General features: G+C 40.4%; 1 protein-coding gene across 12 annotated transcripts in view; it reads left to right on the top strand.

The window, feature by feature from the left end:
• The window catches only part of WNK2 (WNK lysine deficient protein kinase 2), a 189,560-nt gene that overhangs the window by 92,000 nt on the left and 72,206 nt on the right, over positions 1-25,354 (top strand). For 11 of the 12 annotated variants that reach the window (XM_030568138.1, XM_030568137.1, XM_030568135.1 and 8 more), the window contains 5 exons: positions 700-988; positions 8,264-8,460; positions 11,186-11,338; positions 18,260-18,448; positions 21,049-21,588. In XM_030568138.1, coding sequence (XP_030423998.1) covers positions 700-988; positions 8,264-8,460; positions 11,186-11,338; positions 18,260-18,448; positions 21,049-21,588 — 1,368 coding nt within the window. The remainder of the gene's footprint in view (positions 1-699; positions 989-8,263; positions 8,461-11,185; positions 11,339-18,259; positions 18,449-21,048; positions 21,589-25,354) is intronic. The other variant, XM_030568136.1, reaches the window with a different exon arrangement.

Here is a 25,354-nt window from a genome sequence, read left to right as displayed (position 1 = left end):
TAGCATTCTTTAGATGAAAGTGTGAAGTAGGAATGAATATAATTTTAGAACTTGTTAACATGACAGATTTTCAGTTCCCTTCCCGTCTGGACTTGAATAGAAGAATTGACTTTACTTTTTGCCCTAGAAGACTCTGTGAGCTTATGTGACTCATCACCTGAGCACGTTGTTAACTAGCTCCCCAGAAGCTCCTATTTTCACCATAAGGTTTTTACAAGAAGCACTTTCTACATCCCTAGTCCTGGGACATCAATTTATGGACTGGGAGTCCATCAGAATGTCTGCAAGTGCCTAGCCTTACACGGCACCTGTCTTCAGCTATCCTCCATGCTATGTTGTGCCTTTTTTCAAACAAGCAGCAAAAAAGTAAACTGCCAACCGTCTTGTGGTTGGGTGGGAGGGAAAAGGAATATGTGCAGGGTGCCTTTCTGAGAGTAAGTGCCCCTGCACCTGAGAAGAGTGCTTAGAAAGTTCTTGCAATGGTTGTAGGTCTTTCCTAGAAGTACAGGGCAAACAATTACTATTTTTAAATACTTCAGTGCCAGGCGTTTAACTCAAAATTGTGCTGAATTCATGATTCTGGGAGGAATAGCTGCATGGTTCATGTTATTTCAAACCCTTCCTTTTTTTGCTATGAAAAGATGCCAATTAAAATGCACATGTACATGCACTTGATAAGTTTATATGCCTTCCATGCAGGTTGACTCTGGATTTTTTCATGAAAGTGATGTCAAGATAGTTGCAAAGTCAATACGAGACAGAGTAGCATTAATACAGTGGAGAAGAGAGAGAATTTGGCCTATGATACAATCAGAGGACCATCAAGTTTCTGAATGTTTGGAGAAATTGAAGGTGCCACAAGCACAACAGGTTCAAGTAACGTCCCTTTCACACGCTGGTCAACAAACTCTGTCAGCGCTCGAGGAACCAGAAGCTGACCAGCATCTGTTTCAGCATAACCTCCCCACCAGCGTTACATCTGTTGCATGTAAGTCTTATGTTTGCATTGCATCTTGTGTGAGCAGTTATTATTCTCCTGGCATAAAATGGATGAAATCCACAACTCTCAGCGCACTGAGCTATACATTCAGAGCATTGCATACAGTTTTGCCCACTAGAGGAAAGTCTAAATTCTAAATACTAGAGGTATTCTGAATTCAAGAAAGAAAATTTCTACAGAATCTACATTATCTATCAGTCATTGAATATCGTTACAGATACAGGGTGAGTAAACATATGAAAGATTAAGGTGTGAATAAAATAGCATGAAAATTGAAAGTACTTTTAACTGCATTAAAATACATTTTTTAAAAATCCAATATTAAAAATAAAACTTTCCATATTGATTCACAAGAAGGAAATTTAATGTTATCTTGGAGAGGGGGCTGGGTTGAGTGTGTTTTTGTTTTGCTTTTTAATTTTTATAAACCCAACAAAATCAGTGTTGGAGGTATTATACATACAAAGACTGACAAGAGGTACTGGTTCCTAAATACGAAATTTTTTTAAAGAGTCCTAGAAGGTTCAAAAAGAGAATTCTTACAGTAATTCATGTAAGTTTATATGAGGTCTGCTAAAAGAGGCCAATACTTCAGTTATGGAAAAGAATATCTGAATGCTGTCTGGTCACATTGCCTATTAGAAGTGAATCCAAAAATAATGTTTGTTCAGAATAGTTTTCATGTTCCCCTTTCTCTGTGGCATGATAAAGTCAATCTGATCTGCTCTTCAATACCACTTTTAAAATTAACTGTAAAGTTTAACTTTTAAAAACAAATGTGAAGATATTAGAAGTGATCTCTGTGAGGCACACATGACATAGCAGTATGAATGTGTGTAGGAGGGAGTGACACTTATCCCTAAAGAGAGAGCAAGTGTGAGTTACCCTTTCATGGCTGGTTTTTAAAGAGAGCCAATTAAATATTCTATTGGAGTCCTCTGGCTTTAACCAGTCCCTTGCCCTACTACAGAGCTGAGTGGGGTTGGCTGATATATGCTGTCAGATGAGCTAACCCTTCTTGCAACCCCTACAACTGTGCCCCTGTTGAGAGGACTAGGGTAAAATAGTGTACACAAGTTTGCAATTTGTGATAAAGGTACAATAGTCCTTTAATATACTCAGAATAATACGAATGCTCCTTTTTCACTTTGTTATATTTTCTGAAAACAGGGCTAACATATACATTATGAAACTTCTTATTTGATAGCATACACTTGTCCAAAATACAGTTTTCTGAAATCAGAAAGTTGACAACCCAACACTCTTGCCTCGCCCTGCCTCCCCCCACTCACTCCATCCCCGCTCCCTTGGTCATTCGTTCACCACCATCTTCACTCACTCATTTTCAATGGGCTGGGACAGGGGGTTGGGGTGTGGAAGGGGATGAGGGCTCCGGCTGGAGGTGCGGGTTCTGGGATGCAGCCTGGAATAAAGGATTTGAGGTGTCCGAAGGGGTTGGGGGGGGAGAGATGAGGGGGCTGAGGTGCAGGAGGGGACTCTGGACGGGGGCAGAGGGCTGGAGTGTGGGACGGGGTGAGGACTCTGGCTGGAGGTGCAGACTCTGGGGTGGGGCTGCGGATGAGAGGTTTGAGGTGCGGGAGGGGGTTCAGGGCTGGGGCAGGGGATTGGGATGTTGGAGGGGAGGGGGTGAAGGCTCCAGGCAGCACTTATCGCAGGTGGCTCCCGGAAGCGGCTGGCATGTCTGACTCCTAGGCGGAGGGGTCAGGGGGCTCTGTGCACTGCCCTCACCTGCAGGTGCTCCCCCACAGCTCCTATTGGCCAGAGTTCCTGGCCAGTGGAATCAGAACTGTTGCTCGGGGCAGGGATAGCGCACAATCACCCCGGCTGCCCCTGCGCCTGGGAGCCAGATGTGCCAGCCGCTTCCGGGAGCCACACAGAGCCAGGGCAGACAAGGAGCCTGGCATACCCCTGCTGTGCTACCGACCAGACGTTTAGCAGCCCAGTCAGCAGTGCTGACCGGAGCCACAGGGTCCATTTTCGACCAGATGTTCTGGTCCAAAACTGTACGCCTGACAACCCTAGTCCAAAACGATAGATAGATATATATATATATAAAATGAATTTTTGTAGTCACTGCATTTTTCCCATTATACTGAAATTTTTGTCTAGTCCAGTAGCCAGTTTCATGGTTATCTGTAAGGGAAAAAACATAAAACCAGGAAGATGCAGTACTTGCTATAACTTTATCAACAAAAGGATAGTACAATACAGCTGCGTTAATGGCAAATCATTGTTATAGGGTAATTGGAGGATTTTCCGGTCTTGTTGAGCCCTCTTCTTTGATATACTTTAAGCTTTACTAGAGATGTAATCATTTTCTACATCACTTCTGCATTTTTGTAGTTCAGGGTTTCGCAGTCTCTGGGTTGCATAGGATATCCAGGGTTTTGCAGGAGATGATGCAGAAAATGTGGAGGAGGGGGATATTGGTGGGGAAGGGGGATTCAGTTCAGCTAAAAAAGATGTAAAAACAGATACACAACATAAACTCTTTAATTATTTGTTCCTTTATGGCCACCACATTGTTGTAACCTGAGATACCCAGATAGTAGCTTACTATAGACTATTGCAGAACATGAGAATGTGCATCCAGCTGCTAGAGACTCTGTTAACAAAATAGCATTGAATCTGTACCTTTGTATGTGCCTGAATTTAACTTCATGCAGAAAAGCACACTTTTTTTTTTAATTATGTACCACATGAAATGAAAATATCCAAGCAAAATGTCATGAAAACAGTCTTTGAATCTGAACGCTCAAGATGTTAGCTGTTGGCTGTATTTACTATGGCATAAAACCACTGCTTGAGCCTCTCGTAACGTTATTGCCCACTTCTTTGAGTCTTTGCAGTTCACTTCTGCCCTGTGACATCGTGTGACTTGAAAGCATGTCAGGTGGCATGTCCTGAAGCCCTGGCTGACGTCAGGACACTTTTAGATGCCAAACATCAGTTACTGAAAGATGAACCTGAGGCTTTTATTTCTGGAGTCAATCATGTCTTGAAACAAGCAATGAGACTTGATTACTCAAACTGGCAATGTCAGCACAAATGCTCTTCAGGCATCTTCTTTGGCATTGACAAGAATGGCCTGGCAGTAAAAATTGTATAACATTGCAGAAGGTCATTTCTTTTTTTCCCTGTGCAACTAATGTGATTTCAAAAGTTGCAGGGCTTGATTCAGCTACCAAACTGAATAGAGTGGCTTGTCTGTTGTCACTGCTTCTCACTCCATTAGTGACACAGATGAGTTTGTCCAAGAGCAACTGTTCTGAAAACAAAGGTGTGTTGGTTTCTAGCAGTTTGTGTGTGATGTGTCTGATGGCTCTACTGAAGGCCTGTTCTTTTGTAAAGCTGTGCCTAGATGTACAACAGAAGAGGGCTGATACTGGACACTTCAGGAAGCAGTCAAACATTTCCACATTTAGTGAGAGTAGTGTATTGCGGTTGTCATGGAAGGTACCAAGGAAATGACAGCTGGTAGTGGCTTGGTCACATGGATCCTGAACATTACATCTAAAACCTCATGGCCCAACCGTTTCATACCCAGGCAAGTTCTTGCTACTAAGAAAATGCCTGAAGACCTATGCCAGGTTCTTCATGATGCTGTTACGTTGTGAAGTTCATTTAAATACCATCCAAAGAATTCTTGACTTCTTGCATTGCTCTGTGATGACACAAGTTTCCTTCACCTGCAGCCTTCTTTAAACTCAATTTGAAAGTGGCTTTCTAATGAAGAGCAGAAGTGCAGGATTTCCCTTGCTAACTTCTAATAAGTTGTCGTGGGAGGCACACTGAGCCTCCCTTGCTGATATTTGGGCACTAAGACAAGCTGAACTCTTCCCAAAGGGTGGAATATGAATGTCCTGTCTATGCAGATCAGTGTGGAAGCATTCATCAGAAAATTTGGCAAATGGTCTTCCGGATGGAAAGGAGATGCTATCTCCTCTTTGTTTTAGATTTTAGAATCTGAGGAGTCAGTTGGGAACTCTCAGTAGTTCATAATGTCAGCGTTTGAAGAAACTTCAGATCCAGCTGTATTACTGTTTTACGTGCTGATCCTGGTTATAGGGGGGAAAGGTGGACCAGTAACCGTTTCAACCAAGATGCTGTTGGCTCAACAGCACTCACTGGTCCATTGCAAGACAAAATTGTGAGACATGTTACAAGTCCATGCAACTGATTTTCTCTAGTAGAAACTCAGCTGGTTTTGAGGTGTTTCTGAATGAGGAAGTACCCAGCTTTAGTTGCAGAGCCTTGGGAGTTCTTCATCCCATTTTAATTTTCCTATTTCTGAGCCTCAGGTTTCTTTTCAGTGATTTAGGGGGGAAATTGCAGTCTCGTGGTGATCAAAAATAATTTAAGACCATGTCCCCCTTTCCCCACCCCAGATCAACCTTCAGAACAATTTTTTCAGCAAGACAGGCTCCCCTATCACACTGAATTGTGAGTGTATTTACAATTTTGTTGGTGTACTTTTAAGTATTAGTGGTCTTCAGGTTGATATTGCAAAATATTTTAGACTGGAAGCTCAGAAAAAGTTTGGGGCAACTCTGTTCCAGCCTGTTTTACTAAGGGCTTCTCTACGCCGAACAGCAATGTGCTATGTGTGTGTGTGGGGGGGGGGGTGTGATTTCTAAAGTACGCTAATGAATTGTGCATTAATTGGTCCATGTAGACCCTGCTGGTACGTGCTAATGGTTCCATAGCCCACTTTAATGTAGTATTATTCAAAATCTTTAGTGTACATCAGCAGGGTTTATACAGACCAATTAATGCATGAGACATTAATGTGCTTGAAAAATCACATCCTCGTATGGTGCATTATCCCTTGGTTTAGACCAGGGTATATCCCAAGGTAAACCCTTAGACAATCTGATGTACAGATTCTCCTACTAAACTGTTAAGCCAGTGCTATCTTTTTGTTGCTTTGGAATTTTATTATAGACATTATTTGATTTAAGTAGATTATTATTTGGAGCACAGAGACAGCTTATTACTTAATGTGGGTATTTTATAAATAAGTATACAAAATCCTTACCCATTTTATAGTTCACGCATTGTGCTTGAGTTAGCTTTTGAGTACTGAACATAATAATTCAACAAGCTCATCACAAACAGCAAACTTTCAGAAGGTATAAAATTGTCTTACTGTTAGAATATTTTCAAAACTTTACAGAATGTTTATTGTACTTTCAAAACTTTTAGAAGATGATGATTTGGTCTGATCTTATATTTTTTTTCTGACTACATACTTAACTCATATAAGCTGACTCCTTTGAGGAACCTTTTACAAAAGACACTAAGTTAGTTAAAAATAATAGCTAACAGAGATTAATTGTGCCTTTCTGTGACCTTTGAGCTAGCAAGTTACTGGGTGTAAATACATGTATTAAATACCCAATTTGCTTCCTGGTTCCTACTTGTAATTTATTTCTTGCTTTACTTGGGAAATGGAATTGCCAATGTCTTTGGATGCAGCTTTAGTGCTATTGAGTCTAAAAGCTCTATAAATCACTTTCCTATCTCTTCATATGATATTGAGAGAGAGGATGCAGAGATGATATTAATAATTTAATATCTATGTGCAACATGGTGTGCCAAGAAAATCTAGGTTTGACTCTCAGCTTCTGCTGTAGCTCTGTTCACTTACACTCTGTCTTCCTTTGTGGTCTTTCATCTTATTATAAATAATTATTCAACTCTGTTTCTATAAAAACACCTACATTGTTATAATAGGCAGCATCTGATTTTTAAACTGGGAATGCGGAAAATTAGAGGTGAGGTTTAGTGTTTTTCAAAACATTAATCAGAAGGTTAGTATCTGAAAACTGAGTGGGGCTCACATCTGGGTCCCATTTTATTCAAAGGTCTGTAGAGCAAGCCCTGTGGGGGGATGGGGAAGATGGAGGGTTTTAGATAAAGTTATGGTAAACTCATACTCCTTTAATTTAAAATCCTTTTAACAATTATGGTTCAAGTCTGCAACAATCCACTTTTAGTCCAGTTTAACTCCTCCCTGTTGTGACAGGGTATTTTAACTTCACTACTACTGCTGCCTTGGTTATTTCAAGGGTAAAAACAGCAGCTACAGAAAAAGAAGCTAATTAACAGTGCAGATATATTTTACTGGCTTCAGTAAACTTGAAAAGGCCTTTTTTCAAGCCTTTAATATTTAACAATGCCATTATAAGCCTTATTTCTGTTTGACAAAGATGTCACTCATGCCCAGTTCCCAGAGTTGTGCAATTTTTCAGATTAATCCGTCTAACTCTTTGTATTATGAGCACTGACAAAGCGGTGAATTGTGCTCCTAATCATTAAAAACTTGGATCAAGATGACTGCTTATATAAAGCAGATTTGTTTCATCCAGTTATTGTGGTGTTGAGTCCAGGTATGTTAAGGTTTTTTGTTTGTAATAACAAAACGAGGAAAGAGAAAGATATATTAAGATTGCTTAGAATTCAATTGTCATTTCAGTGGATCTGTTTTTGTGTAGCTTTACTGTGCTTCAATGGCAAGCAATGTCTCTAAAATTGCAGGGCAGGTCAAAATCAAGTTCATGATTTAGAGCAGTTTTTTAGATATGCGTACCATTTTACTCACTGTCATGCACCAATTAATATACAGCTGTCAAAAAGCCATGATTTGTTTTCCTAGTTTCTCCATTGTACGTCTTCCCGTATTTTTTTTTCTTGCTTTATTAGTATTCTTCAACTAAGGTGGAACTACATAGTGAAGCTGATTATAAATTTTATATTGGCTAACACATAGTAAATAATGGAATGTTTCATAACTTATTTGAAATTTGCAACACTACTGAACAAAAGGGAATTAAAATAATCATTAAAACACTATATCTCCAAAGGAATTCATCCTGCAGGCAGCTGAGATCCCTCATCTCCCATTGAAGTCATAGTCAGCTCGCTGTTCTTTCATGCTATAAAATCCATAGATGGGCTGCAATTCTTAACATCAATGTTGTGACCTCTAAAGGGAATATCAATGTGCCTAGGTCTGCACAAAATCCATAGGAGACTCTCTTCATTTCTGGCTTCAGGGAGGAATGATGAACCATTCACAGAAAATAGCATTTGTATTATATAACTTATGTATATGGTAGAAATAGCGAGGGTAGTCAAAATGCCAATTGCATAAACCCCACATAGGCCTCCCCTTTAAGTCACTACTTGAACATTTTGTTTGATTTGTTAAGCTCTTAATAAAAAAGATTGTTCTTTCAGCTGACAGCACATTTGACAGCGGTCAGGGGTCCACAGTTTATTCAGACTCCCAGAGCAGCCAGCAAAGTGTCATCTACTCATCTCTGCCTGATTCAGTACCTCCTGCTATTCAACGGGTTTACAGTCCACCTCTAAGTGAGAGCCAGGCTTTGCCCCAAAGCCTTCAGCAGCTGGGGCACTACCAGCAGCCTTCAGTAGTAAGTCTCATTTTTTTTCCAACAATGTTGAATATACTAGACCGTGTTTAATGACTCACCTTATATTCTGCCTTCAGTGAGCGTAGATCCCACAGCTCACCCTTTTTCTTCTCTGCCCAATTTGTACCAATACTGATTTCTTTAATATGTGTATTCATACTTTTGCCCAAAAATGTGTTTTGCTATCAAAAAATAGGACATTTATAATTGTACTTCCTGTGCTCAAAGAAATGCTTTACTGCTTGCTATAGTACTTTAAATTAAACACCATAAAGTGAGCATTCATCTTTTTCATTTCACTGAGTTGTTTTTAATAGCTTTCCCGTGATTAGACTTAACCTCATGAGCATATTCATTTGAGAATTATTTTTTGTTTTTGTTTTTCATTTGTTATTAATATAACCACATATTGTTCCTTCATTTGTTCAAGAGCCTCTTGAGTCTGATGTTTCTTCCTGTTGTGCTAAGGGTCAAGCGTCTATTGAATGCCTTTCTAGCTCTTTGCTTAGATTTAATGTTGCACAGAGGCGAAGAAGCATTTCTGTTATTGAGGTTCCAGAACGCAACACTGGTAACCCAGACAGATATTCACACTTATTCTTGTGTTCATGTTACAATGACCTTGGCCAGCAAGAATTAATGGACTCGACACTGCAAGAAGAATTGTGTGCAATCGAATATAAACCTTCCGATCTCTCCAATGAAAGAATCAATGTAGGCCTAGTGTATCCTTCAGAAATTAAAGTGGCACACTGTGCCTGTGTTAGCCAATACTTGTTACCCATGATTCACAGCACTCACAGCAATTATCGTCGCCATAGCAATTCAGTAGTGGCTTTGACTCCAAATGTTACATCCTCTCTTCCAACAGAACTAATAGAGGAAAGCATAAAAATATCACCTAATAGAGAAGAGGAAGCAGGTAAATCACAGTTAGTGGCATTAGAGATCTCTGCAGATACCACTGATTTAATAATCATTAAACACAGTTGTCAGTCATGCTTTGCCCATCTGCTTCATTCTGGAGAAGATCCAAAGAAGTCAGGGCCCCTTACATGTGCTACAGATATTCCTCGCTGCCTCTGTAACAAACTAAATAAAACCTCAGTATCCCTACCTCTTCCTCAAGTGAGCAGGCCTTGCGGCAGAAGTTCAGACCTGCCTTTATTACATGAATCTCTGCAGCACATAATTAGCCAAAAGACCAGTTCTACTCCTGTGAGAACTGCAAGAGTCACAGAAGAAGTCCTGCATTCTCAGTCCTTCAATTATGAGGAGGCCAACATGCCTGGACTACCTCCTCCCTTCTATAAAGTTTGCGCTGGCAAAGCATCACTAACAGAGAAAACCAATCCAGTGACTCCATCTGTGCAGAGCAGTAGAAACAGCCTAGCTAGTAAAAAGACCATCAGTGATGTGGTAGGTTGAATCCCTTGTTTCATCCCTAGTTGGTTTAGAAGAACGAAAAACCAAATCCAAGAATGACAAGTGTCTCCATTTGATCCAAAATTTCCCCAGATGCTTCAGAAATGATACACTTATCCTGTTTCCCCCTTGTTTTCCAAAATGCCTGCGACAGAATGTAAAGTGTATTTAGTTTGAATGATCCTGTGAATGGCTTGAGTCACCATCCTGTTTAACTTGGGTCTCTGTAACAAACTCCCTCAGTTGTTGAAACCATTTGCCCTTTGAATGTAGTGGTGTTGGTTGCATCCTTTCTCTTGTATTTTTCACATGAAGAAATAACAACTGTGATTGAGTTCAGTAATTCCTCTTCTGCAGAAGACATAAATTGAGCAGTGAAGTATAGTGCCTTAGAGCAGACACACTCTTTTTATTGGTTTCATTGGTACGGTCTCAGTAACTGGACTTAAATGTGATCTGTTTTTGTTCTGTTTTGTTTTTTAATTGGGGGCTGTGAAGGGTAAAACAGCAGAAAGTATTTCACTTGGTTTTGTATTTTGTCATAAGCAATATTTTTTTCCTCGATATTTCATGTCAACTTAATTTTTTACAGCATTTTCATCTAACATAGGTATAAACTGTTATGAGCTTAAAAAGAACAGTTGATGTTTAAGCCATGAATACTTTCTGACATATTTAAGTAGGAAATTACTAAATATATTACTGCGGTAGTATAGTATCATACAGTAAGAGGAGTAATTGGTGTTCCTTGTAGGTAAATAGAGTTTTAAGTCTATTTCTTTAATCTATGTACCTATCCTTTTTCTTGAACAGGAGTTTGAGACTTTGCTTATTAAGAACTTTATTTTATTTTACTTCCATTCTCTGTTGCTGGGTTGTTGTTTTTTTTAAATCCTGTATCAATCTCCTGGCCTCCAATTTAAGTCAAACTCCTGGCAATAGAAGTTGTTTGTTTTTAAGTTACCAACTGGAGTTTACCCAGCTAATTGTGTTTTTTAATGTATTTTGTGTGCGTGAGAGAGGGTGGGGGAGGAAGAGAGAAAGAGAGCACTTTCAGTGACAGAGGATGGAGCTTTTATGGTCCATGTCCAATAAAGAGAGATGCAATACAGTTTTTGTTTTTTATCTCCCCTGGGAAAGCTCTCTTCCTGGAGATGTTACCTTCCTTTCCTTGTGTTTTTCATTTCTCTTTCCTTGTTTTGCATTGAATATTTAGTATCAAGCATGTTCTTAAAAATCAGTGGTAGATGACTTTTTATTGATGTTTCTTCTAAAGTAATTTTATTTTCCTCTCCTCCAGCCTGGACTAACAGTGGCTCAGGCTCCACCTGCTGTTCTCTCTCAGCGACCGCAACATTACCAAGAGCCAGCAATGACATTCCCAGTCATACAGCCAGTCACAGTTGCTTCATCACAGATGGGGCAATCTCAGCCTGTTTTAGCCAGCCAGCAGGTGAGAAGCTAAACCATCTGACCCCATCTCTTCCCTTTCTTTTCTTGTAAAGCAAAACCAGTGTCCGAGGTCAGTTCGAGGACTTCTGAGAGATCAGGTCTGCTTATTGAATAGAACTACTGTACTGTACTGTTAAACCACCCTTTAAATGCATTAGTTAGTTTTGAAACCTTGCATTTGAACACGTCATAATATTCAGAAAGAAGTTACATTTATGAATACTACACACCAATGTTTCCACTTTCTTTCCCTGGCTTATCAGTGATTTAGTGGTTGGATGCTTTAGTAGACAGAACTTGGACATAAACTCTTTATCCAGAATAATGGAGAGAATCCCAGTTGAATATTTGCTCTTAAATCACGCAGTAGTTTGGCTTGCTAAATAGAAAAGCTGATCACTCTTCCTTGATGCTGGTGGCTCTCAACCTTTTCATCATTTCAATCCCATGTTGCTCAGAGCAAATGATCCCCATCCCCACTTTCGCATGTGCTAGAGACAACATTCACATAAATGAAATACTGTAGAAAACACATACAATTATAACTGCATTTTTGTGACTAAAGTTCATTGAGATAGATGAGCTTGTTACCAGGTGCTGGGCTTAGAGTCCTTGTCCTCTTCACCTCCTTACCAGGACGCCCTGAGGCAGTTGGTGGTTGCTATCCATCTCCCTTGTTCTCTCCTCCCAGGCAGCTCTGGGCTGGCTGAGCACTAGCAGAAGGGTTGTTGGGCAGAGGAAGAGAGACAATCTGTGTCAGCATCTCAGCAGGCCCCTGTAGTCTGGAAGGGTTGCTGATGGGGAAACTCTGCTCAGCCTCTGCAGCCTAGGTCACTGTGGGAGAGTTGGACTGGAGATGAAGTAGGCACGCAGGAAACCCAGGGGAAAGCCCAGCCAGCCATTTGTATTATTTGATTTTCAAAACAGCAAATAAATAAATAAATAAAAATAGCTTGACTCAGTCAGAGAGTCCTAGCCCCATAATTTGAGGCCCTTCCATAGCCTATTGTACAATTTCTCTACGACCACGTATTAACCTGCTAGATGTTCTGATACCAACTCTGATACCTGCTTTAGTACCTACAGGGGGATGCAGGTCTGAGCAAAGCATAACTTTGAAAAAAGCTAAGTGAGTGAACAACTTTGTTTTCTTGTTTTCATTTTATTGTTAGCACTTGAGATGTGCATGACTCGCTAATAAATTAATGTCGGGAAAACAAACTTTTGTCTATTCTAAACTGCGCTCAGATCCTCAGGAAGATTTTTAGAGCGTTTTTTTCAAGGGAGCTTGAGGGTCGGTCAGAGGCCCATTTTGTATTTAGGAATAATGTATAGTTTTTTAAAAACATAGTACAGTGTGTTCTTGATCCACCAAGTAACACTCTTCTAAGGGAAGAATCTGGCTGTCTCTAGAGAGTCTCCAAAATGCTGATTCCTCCAATGTCTGTCTAGGATGCTCAGACAATTCTCTGAAATCTCATGCATAGTAAAGGTATTTACAAAGCATCTATTGTATGCTGGAAAGTTGAGAGAGTCTCAAATGCTTCAGTTCTTGGACAAGAATCCCGTACTAACTGGTAGTAAAAAATTTATCTCAGGCCAACACAAATGTCATAAAGACCTGTCCTGATTCTGTGTTTCTACCAAGAATTCAGCTTCTGTGAACACAAGCTATGGTTTAAATGGGCTGAGGAATGTTTATCCTCTCTGTGCACAGGGCAGAGGAATGTACTGCCTTACTAACAGATGTCTTTTTGTCTCACCAGCTCCCTCACACCATTTAGGCTGTCAAAATATGCCATATTTCTAACACTAGCATATTTGGCATAGATGGATGCTTATTTTTCTCTTGAACTTAGAGCTATCAAGATGAATTTCAAAATCTCTTTAGTCTTAGTAATATTCAGTGGAATAGCTGAAGTTGTGTTATTGGGTGAAGTATTCTCTTCTTTCCAAAAGCACTTTCATAGAAACAGCATAATTTGATCTGCCTGTTTAAAACCTATGATGTCTTAAACTATTGTCTCGTATCCCCGTTATTCTAATAGGCAAAATAGTCTCATGTTCTCTCCTACAGCCAGAAACGTTACTGCCTCTTGGACAGAATTGGGACAAGCTCCAATGCAGGAAACTGTATTGGCCTCATGGGCTTTCTGCTGACACATCAGAATTTGCAGATTTTTCCATGTGCCAAATGCTGCTTTTACTCTTCTGGATTAGGATCTTTTTTCACTTCCTAGCTCCTTTGCCTTCTCCTTCTTTCATGGAGGTATGGCTGGTGTTTGAAATACTAGTGTCACAGATGGAGCATGGGACTAAAACATCGTCAATATTTGTTTTTCTGATTAATCAAACACACAATTTACTTCTCTTCATGTCTGTAGGTGCATCAGCAATTCATTTTGCATATTATTTTAGGGTGCAACATACTATTGTAGCATGTACTCTAGATGTATAGGGTAAAATCCATGGCAGGGGCATTTGTTCACTCAAATGAACTGCTCCAGGCCTGGATTTAGACCAAAAAATGCAATTCCAGGTCAGAGTTGCACTTGTAAAAACATATTTTTGAAACTCAGAAACCTAGCTCGGCTAAGCAGTGCCATGTGAAGATGAGGTAGATGGTTTGTAGCTTTCACTGTAGAAATACTAGACCTTCTCATCAGGCAGATGAAGGATTCAGTTTAATGGCTGTTTAGCATTATGTAATTGCAATTTACCAATTATAGGAACACTTAAGTGTCTTTGTCCTGTTCCATAGCCTTCTATACAGTTCATAATATGAATTAGATACGTTATGTGAATAACGGTTCCAACTGTATGACAGTAGACCCAAGACTTGCTCTTTAAGCCTGCAAATCATTAAAGCAATTAAGCATATGTTTTACGTGGGCTTACATTCTTTGCTGAATCAGGGCCTAAATTGCCAGCAAGCTGCACGCTAAATGAGATAACTGTCATGTTTAGGGTTAGACTACTAAAAGCTATTTGAGTGGAATTTTCAAAAGCCCCTAAGTCACTTGAGAGAGCAAGTCTCATTGAAAGTCAATGGGATATGTGCCTCCAAAGTCATTTAGACCAGACTGAAAATCACTTATCTTGTCTATTTCAGAGCAACTGCTTCAGGTATATGAATATACATGGAATCAATATTAGGGCTGTCAAGTGATTAAAAAAAGTAATTGTGATTAATTGCATGATTTAAAAAATTAATCATGAGATTAAACAGTAATGAATACCATTTATTTAAATTTTTTGTTTTCCATCTTTTCAAATATATTGATTTCAAATACAACACAATACAAAATGTATAGTGCTCAATTTATATTGATTTTTTTATTATAAATATTTGCACTGTAAAAAAGCAAAAGAAATAGTATTTTTCAATTCAGCTAATACAAGTACTGTAGTGCAATTTGCTTTATCATGGAAGTTGAACTTACAAATGTAGAATTATGTACCAAAAAAATTGCATTCAAAAATAAAACAATGTAAAATTTTAGAGCCTGCAAGTCCACTCAGTCCTACTTCTTGTTCAGCCAATCGCTCAAACAAGTTTATTTACATTTGCAGGAGGTAATGGTACCTGCTTCTTGTTTACAATGTCACCTGAAAGTGAGAACAGGCATTCTCATGGCACTTTTGTAGCCGGTGTCGCAAGATATTTACATTCCAGATGCACTGAAGCTTCATTTGTCTCTTTATTCATCAACCACCATTCTAGGGAACATGCGTCCATGCTGATGACGGGTTCTGCTCCATAACAATCCAAAGCAGTGTGGACCGACACATGTTCATTTTCATTATCCAAGTCAGATGCCACCAGCAGAAGGTTGACTTTCTCTTTTGGTGGTTCGGGTTCTGTAGTTTCCACATCGGAGTGTTGCTCTTTTAGGACTTCTGAAAGCATGCTCCACACCTCATCCCTGAAGAAGGCACTCCAGATTCCTTAAACCTTGGGTCGAGTGCTGTAGCTATCTTTGGAAATTTCATATTGGTATCTTCTTTGCATTTTGTCAAACTTACAGTGAAAGTGTTCTTAAAATGAACATGTGCTGGGTCATCATCCGGGACTGCTATAACATGAAATACATGGTAGAATGCATGTAAAACAGAGCAGGAGACATACAATTCCCTCCCCACCCCCACTCCCCAAGAGTTCAGTCACATATTTAATTATTGCATTATCTTTTTAATGAGCGCCATCAACGTGGAAGCATGTCCTTTGGAACGATGACTGAAGCATGAGGAGGCATATGAATCTTTTAGTGCATCTGGCACGTAAATATCTTGCAACGCCAGCTACAACAGTGCCATGTGAACGCCTGTTCTCACTTTCAGGTGACATTGTAAATAAGAAGCCGGCAGCATTATCTCCCATAAATGTAAACAAACTTGTTTCTCTTAGCGATTGACTGAACGAGAAGTAGGACTGAGTTAACTTGTAGGCTCTAAAGTTCTACTTAGTTTTGGTTTTGAGTGCACTTATGTAACCAAAAAAAACCATTTGTAAGTTGCACTTCCATGATAAAGAATGCACTCAATACTTGTATGAGGTGAATTGAAAAATACTACTCCTTTTGTTTATCATTTTTACAGTGCAAATATTTGTAATAAAAAATAATATAAAGCGAGCACTGTCGACTTTGTTTTCTGTGTTGTAATTGAAATCAATGTATTTGAAAATATAGAAAAACATCCAAAATGTTTTAAAAATTTCAATTGGTATTCTATTGTTTAACAGTGCGAATAATCGCAATTAATTTTTTTGAGTTAATCATCTGAGTTAACTGCTATTAATTGACAGCCCTAATCAGTATATTTGAAAAGATAGAAAACATCCAAAAATATTTAGATAAATGGTATTCTGCTGTTGTGTGACAGTGTGATTAATTGCTATTAATTTTTTTTAATCGCTTGACAGCCCTACTTGTTACTTTGAGGGTAACCTGTGCTACCAGATGTAAGTAACCAAACACACACCTGTTCACCGTGTTTGGAAGCCACCAAGCTCCTTCAGTCTTAATTGTTTCTAGATGGGCAAGCCCACTTGATTCCTTAATCCATTTTATCCCCATTCTTGTGTTTATATATATTAAAAAAGGAAATAAGGGTTCTTGTTGAAACTGAAAACACATAAGATCAAACAGTGTAGAGCTTTCATTCCTCAGAAGCTGCAAAGATGAAAAGCAATGCTTACATTTCCCTATTATTTTTATCTTTACGGTTTTAACATCAAGCATATTGCCTCTTAAATTACATCCAGTTTTCACTGAGACCCGTGAAGCAGGACAGATGCTTAGAGGTGAAAACGTGCTTATTAAGTCAGCCATGGAACAGTTATCTCATTCTAATCAAATTTTCAGTAGTACGGCAGGCCAATGTAGCAGTGCCTCCCCTGTGCCTGCAAACCCAGAGCTTGGTTTTTGGGGCTGTTGCTATAGAATCTCTTGCGAGATCCAAAATTACCTACTGGGAGGGGTGCAGTAATGTTAGATTTGTGCCGATCTGTTTGCTCACCAGCTGCTCTCCAATTGAACAAAATGGTAGTCGTGTAAAACTTAATGAAAGGAACCGGGCAGTGTTCAGCTGAACTGAAAGAGGCTCAACATTTAGTCACATTTTGCTATTAAATTATTGTCTTATACTGTGCATGTTTACAAAATTAGGTGATACTTTAGAAACTGTCACTTTTTGTATATGCTGTAGTGTAAACTTACAGCCAAAAAAGGTGGGGGCAAGAGGCATTTCATATGGGAAGATGATGTAATTGTCTTTCCTCTGTCCAAAGAAAAGTTCTAAAACTGTTGTCACAACAACTAAACTTTCAACTCTAGAGTGTGGTCCCTGCAGGCGAGAGTTGAGATCATTCATAAAGATGAGTTGTCACTTGATAAAAGCTTCCCTGCATGTTTAAAACAGGATTGCAAAACAAAAATATTAAACAAAAAACTTTGTTTTGCCCTTCAATGATTATTTAAAACATTCTCAAAGGGTCTTTTAAAGTGCTGCTTTTTATTTAAGATGTCAGGTCTTTACTTTCCTCTCTTGGCAATGTTGCTAGAGAATGCGAATCGTGATGTTACCTGAGTTTGTGAGCTTTTTGCTATCCCAGCTCCTGACCAACAAAGAAGGGATGCTGAATATTCACTTATAATTAATTGGAATCCCATTCACTTCACTTGGAAGCAGGGAGAGAGCCAGCTCTGGTCACATACTCTTTTGACATCACTGTTCAATTCTGAGAAGTCTTTTTATATATCACAAAAATCATAAATGTGGGGGAAAGGGTTGCTTTGCTTTGTAGTTCACTTTCAGATATTAAAGGGTTATGGGATGGTCAGCCTAAGACATGAGTTTCTTATGCTGTCAGTTCCCTAGCCTTTGCTTACACTCAGATCTGCCAGGATAGAGGGAAATACTCTTAGAATCTAGCTTTTGTAGCTTTATTGCAATAAGAATGAAATATTCCTTGACTGGCCAGAGAGACGCATTATAAATTTGCAGTATATTTGAGTGTCTAGGCTCTTTAATAGAGTGAATTTTTGAATGACAATATTGCCTTGGTTTGCTCTACATATAGCAATATTTGGGATTCATAGCTGGAAGATTTTGCAGGGCTGGCTAGAAAATAGAGGTTCTTTTGTCCTTTGCCAAGCTTTAAAGAGCCTGCATGATTCATTAAAAATAGCCTCTCCAAACAGCTACAAACTGCCTTTTGTGGTAATGTAGGTTTTATTTAAATAAGACTTCAGTCTAGGCTCTTGTACAGTGTTTGAACTGGAAGTGTCAGTCTTTTTTACCAATGCTGCTCAATATGAGTTCTGTTTTGAGCATGCAGCTTTAACTGGGAAGAAAGCAATTCTGGTGTCCAGTGAACTGGATTCTTTCGTAATATGCAATTTCTTTTATTCTCTATCAGCAACCCATACCACAGCAAGCTCCTCTGCAGCAGGTTCTAGCCAGCCAGCCAGTTTGTCCATTGCAGCCCGCTGCCCATCTGCTGCCCCAATATCAAACCCAGACTTCTCAGGTGGCAGCTACCAGTGCACAGCTAACACCACTACAGATTTCCACTGTGCGGCAACTTCCTCATGTCCCACCCTCCCAGGTAAAGTGTTCTGAGAATTCAGTGGTGTTTTAAATCATTTTAAAGGCACGTCCATTCAAGTAACATTTTCTGGCCCATGATCAATGCCATAGAATCATAGACTGTCAGGATTGGAAGGGACCTCAGGAGGTCATCTAGTCCAACTCCCTGCTCAAAGCAGGACCAATCCCCAACTAAATCATCCCAGCCCGGGCTTTGTCAAGCCTGACCTTAAAAACCTCTAAGGAAGGAGATTCCACCACCTCCCTAGGTAACCCATTCCAGTGCCTCACCACCCTCTTACTGAAAAAGTTTGTCCTGATATCCAACCTAAACCTCCCCCACTGCAACTTGAGACCATTACTCCTTGTTCTGTCATGAGGTACCACTGAGAACAATCTAGATCCATCCTCTTTGGAACCCCCTTTCAGGTAGTTGAAAGCAGCTATCAAATCCCACATCATTCTTCTCTTTTGCAAACTAAACAATCCCAGTTCCCTCATCCTCTCCTCATAAGTCATGTGCTCCATCCCCCTAATCATTTTTGTTGCCCTCCACTGGACTCTTTCTAATTTTTCCACATCCTTCTTGTAGTGTGGGGCCCAAAACTGGACATAGTACTCCAGATGAGGCCTCACCAATGTCGTATAGAGGGGAATGATCACATCCCTCAATCTGCTGGCAATACCCCTACTCAAACAACCCAAAATGCTGTTAGCCTTCCTGGCAACAAGGGCACACTGTTGACTCATATCTTCTGTAAGTCCTTTTCTGCAGAACGTCTGTCTAGCCATTTGGTCCCTAGTCTGTAGCAGTGCATGGGATTCATCCATTCTAAGTGCAGGTCTCTGCACTTGTCGTTGTTGAACCTCATCAGATTTCTTTTGGCCCAATCCTCTCTTTTGTCTAGGTCCCTCTGTATCCTACCCCTACCCTCCAGCATATCTACCCTCCAGTTTAGTGTCATCTGCAAATTTGCTGAGGGTGCAGTCCACACCATGTCATGTGCCCTGAATTTTTCACCGGGCTGCTGGGAATGCACACCAGTGTATTTTAATTCATAATAATGTAATTGTTAAATGCTCTCTAGATGGTTTTCATTAATTTTTGGTTTGGGTGAGCTAAAAAAAAATCCTGTTTGAATAATCCTGGGTTTTACCTAGTTAATCCTGTTAATGCTAGTCACTGAAGTGCAATAACTATAATTCTGCATTTTTCCCCCTTTCTTGGTGAACCCTCTTCCCCATCCCAGGCTTAAGAGCATGAGCAGTTGCCCACTTTAATGTTCTTGAGCTCTTATCTTCCCTTCCACCCCAATGCCTTCTCCCGCCCTTCTCCGTTTCCAGATCTCTGGCCCCTTTCCATTAGCAGTAGCAGAGATGGAACCTTTTCTTTGGCCTGTAGTAGTAAAGCTCTTATTAGCGCTATTTGGTAGATTGGCTGGTGAGGGTTTTTAAGATGTGAAGCAGCTTAAACGAAGGGGAAAAGAGCAAGCTGCTTCTGTGATGTATTCCTCTTCTGAAGTCTGTACCAAGGCAGATAGTGGGAGTCAGTGAAGAGAATTCTCAACGTCTGCTTCTAAAAAAGTGTCCAACCTCAAAATAAAATCCTTTCACTTCCAGAAGCCAAGTATCTGCCTAAATTTCCTCTGAAGATTAAAAGTACATTTACTGTATTTTAAAAAAAAAAAAAAAGTCTGATTTAAATGCAATATATTACTGCTACTTGTTAACCTGATGCATTATTTTAGCATGGCTATCTATAAAATTACTGAAGTATCCAGTTTTTACACTTTTTCTTCTGGATTTTTATGCACGATAAAGTGTTCTTTAGTAAAAGCGTGTATTGTGATCGACTTTTTCAGTCAGCACTGCCACTGACTTCATGAGAACTTACCCTGCAATTCCTTTGTGCATGTATTAAAAAGGAAACTGTGAGATTACAGAAATTTAAAATGTATGCCCTGAGCCTGCAAATACTTGTGCATAGAGTTGTACGTATGCCTGTGAACAGGGGGACTGGTCATATATTTCCATATTTGCAGGAGCAGTGCCTTAGTATATGAGATCCCTATTGGCATATCAGAAGGCCTCGAGGCATGTTCTGTTTTCGGCATTCAAGGGAAGTGTTAAACTGCAGACCGACAGAACAGAGTAGTTATGGTCTATCATGTCATTGGGAGTTTGTGTGTCTAAAAACTGTTCCGACAATTTTTTCTATCCTGCATGTTTGCGGTATGAATTATTAAAATTGTCTCAACTCATTTTGCATACACAGTGATTACTTTTTGAAGCCTCTACCTAGTATGATTTTTAATTTGTTTCAAAATCAAAGTAATGATTATTTTTTTATTATTAGGTTGCTATATGGCTGCTAAATAGTATTGGAAACCGTTGTGAATTCTTTGGCCTTAAAAGTGGCCAGAAACTTTAAAATTCTCCTTTTTATATTCAATAAATCAGTTTATCCAAGTGTTGCTATTTATAAAACCCTGGCAATAAGAAGTTACTAATAAATGGACATAATTACATGGCACCAATAAGTTAATAGATGGCAGGTGAAACTAATTTGTACCATCAATGAAAACATTTGCAATTTATGTGATATTATATTTTTTTCAGATTCCTCAACTTCCTGTCATTCCTGCAGTTACTCCTCTGGCAGGACTTGATAATCTTCCTCCAAGCCTCTCTGATTTACCTGCTGCAAATGTGCCCTCCGTACCTGCTCCTTCCCAGTATTTCACTCCAACTGTGATTATACCAAGCCTTCCCATGAACCCTGCTCTGCCTCTGGCATCCAATCCCCCTGCCCTATCCATGCAGGCAGTCAACCTTCCTCACACTACTGTGGCTTCTTTGGTCTTGCCCTGCCAAACAATAGTGCCAAATATGTCGGCTGCTACGATACCATTACTTGCTGTGGCTCCACCGGGAGTGTCTGCTTTGCCAACACATCATGCAATATCCCATCTCTCCCAGCAACAGATGTACCAGCCTGCCTTCCAGCAGATAATTCAAAGTGATGCTCCCTCACCCCATCACACTCAGAACATGCAAGCAGTTTCGCAGCAGCAGCTGCCTCCACTTCCTCAGTCACTGCAACCAAGCATAATTCATCCTTCAGAACAGACTATGTCTACATCTGGAGTTGGTAACCAGGTAATCTTTTTGATGTTGGACTGTATCAGTACTAACGGTAGTAGAACTTATACCTTGTTCCATTATAAACATGCAGGTGGGGTTTTTGTTCTTTACACTTCAGATGTTTTACTCGTGCATATTGATGTCAGCCCAGTAATCCAGTATTAGTAGGGCCCTACCAAATTCACGATCCATTTTGGTCAATTTGCTGGTCACAGGTGTTCAAAAATCATAAATTTCATGATTTCATCTATTTAAATCTGAAATTTCACAGTGTTGTAATTGATGGAGTCCTAACCTAAAAAGGAGTTGGGGGAGAGGGGAGATTGCAAGATTATAGTTTGGGGGGGGTTGCAGTACTGCTACCCTTACTTCTGCACTGCTGCTGGCGGCGGTGCTGCCTTCAGAGCTGGGCAGCTGGAGAGCGGTGGCTGCTGGCCCAGAGCCCAACTCTGAAAGCAGCTCTGCTGCCAGCATCGGCACGGAAGTAAGGATGGCAGGTATGGTGTTGCCACCCTAACTTCTGTGCCGCTGCCTGCAGAGCTGGGCCCTCAGTCAGCAGCTGCCACTCTCTGGCCGCCCAGCTGTGAAGGCAACAGTGCAAAAGTAAGGGTGGGATGGTATGGTATTGCCACCCTTACTTCTGCACTGCTGCTACTGGTGAGGCACTGCCTTCAGAGCTGGGGGCCCGGCTAACAGCTGCCCCTCTCTGGCAGCCCAGTTCTTAAGTCACCACAGAAGTAAGGGTGGAAATACCACAACCCCCCTAAAATAATCTTGTGACCCCCCCCCCGCAACTCCCTTTTGAGTCAGGACCCCCAATTTGAGAAATGCTGCCCCCCCCCTCCCCCCGTGAAATCTGAGTAGTATAAGGTATAGATTTCACAGTTTATGATGCATTTTTCATGGCCATGAATTTGGTAGGGCCCTAAGTGTGAGGTAGCTATTGGTTGGACTAGGATTAAGCAGTTGAATTTGTTGCTCAGTCTTGTCCCAGTGTCGTGTACTTATATAACTGTCTAATGGGTTTGTAGAAGGAAGGATTAGGATCACTTCTTGAGCACCCTGTTCCTTCTCTTCTTGTCCTAGCTAGAAGGGAAAATGGCCACACCAAAAGGAGGATCCATCCAGATTTCAGTTTCAAGGGAGTAAAGCAATCAATATGTATAGTACAGTACGTGCATGATCCTGTGTGAACTGTTGATATGTATGCATGTCAGAATATGGATGTACTGTGTCAGTTCTATTGATGTAGAACTGTTTATAAACAGTGTGTTTTTAAAATGAAGGGAAATGATTGTTGGAGAATACTTCTGGAAGGCTGGTTGGAAGATATCTACAAAAAAGAAATAAATACCAGCTGCAGGTTCTTTTTGTTAAAGCCAATGAAGCATAAAATATGGCTTCTAATATTAACACCATTTGCAAGATTAGTGGTTCATGAGTTACTAATGAGTCTGCAAATGATACTGTTGTCACCTTTACAATATGACAACATAATACGGCAGGACCCAAGGAGATAGTAGGAAGGGTCAAATCTATTAAGAATGGCTTACTTCAAAAATGAAGGTTGGACAAGAAAGTGTTCTATTACATCTATTTGCATGTGGATTGAAATTCATAACATCCCATTTCAATCTACTGAACCATGGTATCTCCAATTTACTGCATCGTATCTAAATTTCAGTCTTTAGCCATATATTTGGTACCAAAATATTGTTTGTGAAGAATTCTAGCTCATTTTGGGCCTGATACAATTTCTGTTGAACTAATAAATGGTAATATTTCCATTGGCTTCAAAGAGTGTTGAATCTGGCCCTCTACGCATAGTATGCGTGGCAAACACCATGAGTTGATATTCCCGCTTGTGACACAAAGGCATCATTTATCTGACACATCTGTGGTAGAGTCCTGAAATTGTTCATTAGGACAAATAATAGCTAATTGAAATGAAATGGAAGACTAAACCTAGGCCAGAGAATATTCAGAAACACATTGTTCTGTCTTTGAAGTGTTTTTAAGGGAGAGGTATTTCTATGAATAACTAAGCATCCAGTAGGGTCACTGTCTCACTGATGTTGATGGCTAATATTTGTTTGCTTGCCATCTCCTGGATCAAACATATGATTTGAATATTGTTCTATAATTTACTGTACATTTAAGTGACTACCTCTGCACTAAAGCAACATTCTACTCCCTTCCAGCAGCGCACACCAAACTGTTATCCAGATAACATCCATGATAGACTCCTCTGTAACCATGTTTCATGAGATAAGGATGCTGTGCCTTCATTTCTATCTGCAAATTAAATTAGATTGACTGTTACCACTCAAAAAAAAGTCATGGATATTTCTCTGGAAAAAAAAAATGTTCAATGTGCAACGGCAGTCAAAAAAGCAAACAAAATGCTAGGAGTCATTAGCTAAGGGATAGGTAGTAAAAGAAGAAAAATCATAATGCCACTATATAAATCATGGTATGCCCACATTGAATGTTGCGTGAAGCTCTGGTCACCCCATCTCAAAAAAAAAAATGTTCGAATTGGGAAAGTTACAGGGGTGGATAATAAAAATGATTAGGGGGTATGGAACAGCTTCCATATTTGGAGAGATTAAACAGATGGGAACTGCTCAGATTAGAAGAGAGAGAACTATGGAGGGAATGATAGAGATCAATAAATTTATGAATGGAGTGGAAAAAGTGAATAGGAAGTGTTGTTGACCCTGTCCAAGAACTCATAGACTCATAGGTCCCTTCTGAGCCTAGAATCTATGTGATCATCTAGTCCGGGTCACCCGATGCAATCAGTAGGCAGCAGGTTTAAAACAAACAAAACGGAAGGTATCCTTCAAACACTGCACTATCAACCTGTGGAGCTCCCAGGAAGGGTCCTTTGAGACTGATCCCTGAAGGACTGGTGCACCTTTCAGTACTGCAGGCAGGAACCCTTTCTGGTTCCATCTACACCCAAGGCTTCAAGACAACCAGAGAGATGCTTAACCTGTCAGTGCCAACTTCCCCTGCTAGTTCGGAATCTCACCTAGTATGGGGATTGGAAGTGCATGGTCATAGCTCCAGCCTCAGAGCACAGGTGACTTCTATAGTTCTTCAGCTACTCTCTCCTTAGTTCTATCTAGAAGGAAACCAGTGATGATATCGCCAGTTCCCCCATCTCCAGACTCTGAGCTGGTCTTCCTGGTCCTGACTGGGTCAACTCCACCATGGTCTGAGGAAGCAGACCCCCCGTCAGACTGTGAGGTGAGATGCCTGTCCACCATGGTACCAGCCACAGCCTCAGCACCCTAAAGACCAATGGCCTGCACATATCTGGGTCCTGTTTCCATATCAACGGCCCTTTTGGATTCCTTGGGGCTTCCCTTCACGTTCTAGAGCGTTTCTTCTCGCCCTTCTACATTGGCTAGGTATTGGGAGCATCTGCAGCAAGGTCACTGTCTTCCTCTCCTGGGACCGGGACTGGTATCGTGCAGGGGGAACTCCATGATCAGGACTCTCCTGTGGAGGAATTAGAGGCGGGGCCTCCTCAACAACCTTTAGCCTCTTCTTCACTGCCTAAGGAGGCAGTAGTGACTGAGTCTACCTGTCCCCACTCCACCCCACCCTGATGATTTCAGAGCTCATCAAGACTTGGTGAAGCTGCAGCTCTGGATATCCAACCAGAAGAGGTACAGGAAAGGTCACACGGGCTGGTGGACATTTTAGCCTCTGCAGTACCCTCTAGGGTAGCTCTCCATATTAAAGAGGCTATCCTGGAACCTATCAAGGT

The sequence above is a fragment of the Gopherus evgoodei genome, chromosome 7, assembly GCF_007399415.2.
Source record: "Gopherus evgoodei ecotype Sinaloan lineage chromosome 7, rGopEvg1_v1.p, whole genome shotgun sequence".
Classification (NCBI taxonomy): Eukaryota; Metazoa; Chordata; order Testudines; family Testudinidae; genus Gopherus; species Gopherus evgoodei.
The sequence above is the reverse complement of the archived record's forward strand: the minus strand, read 5'-3'. Positions and strand labels throughout refer to the sequence as shown.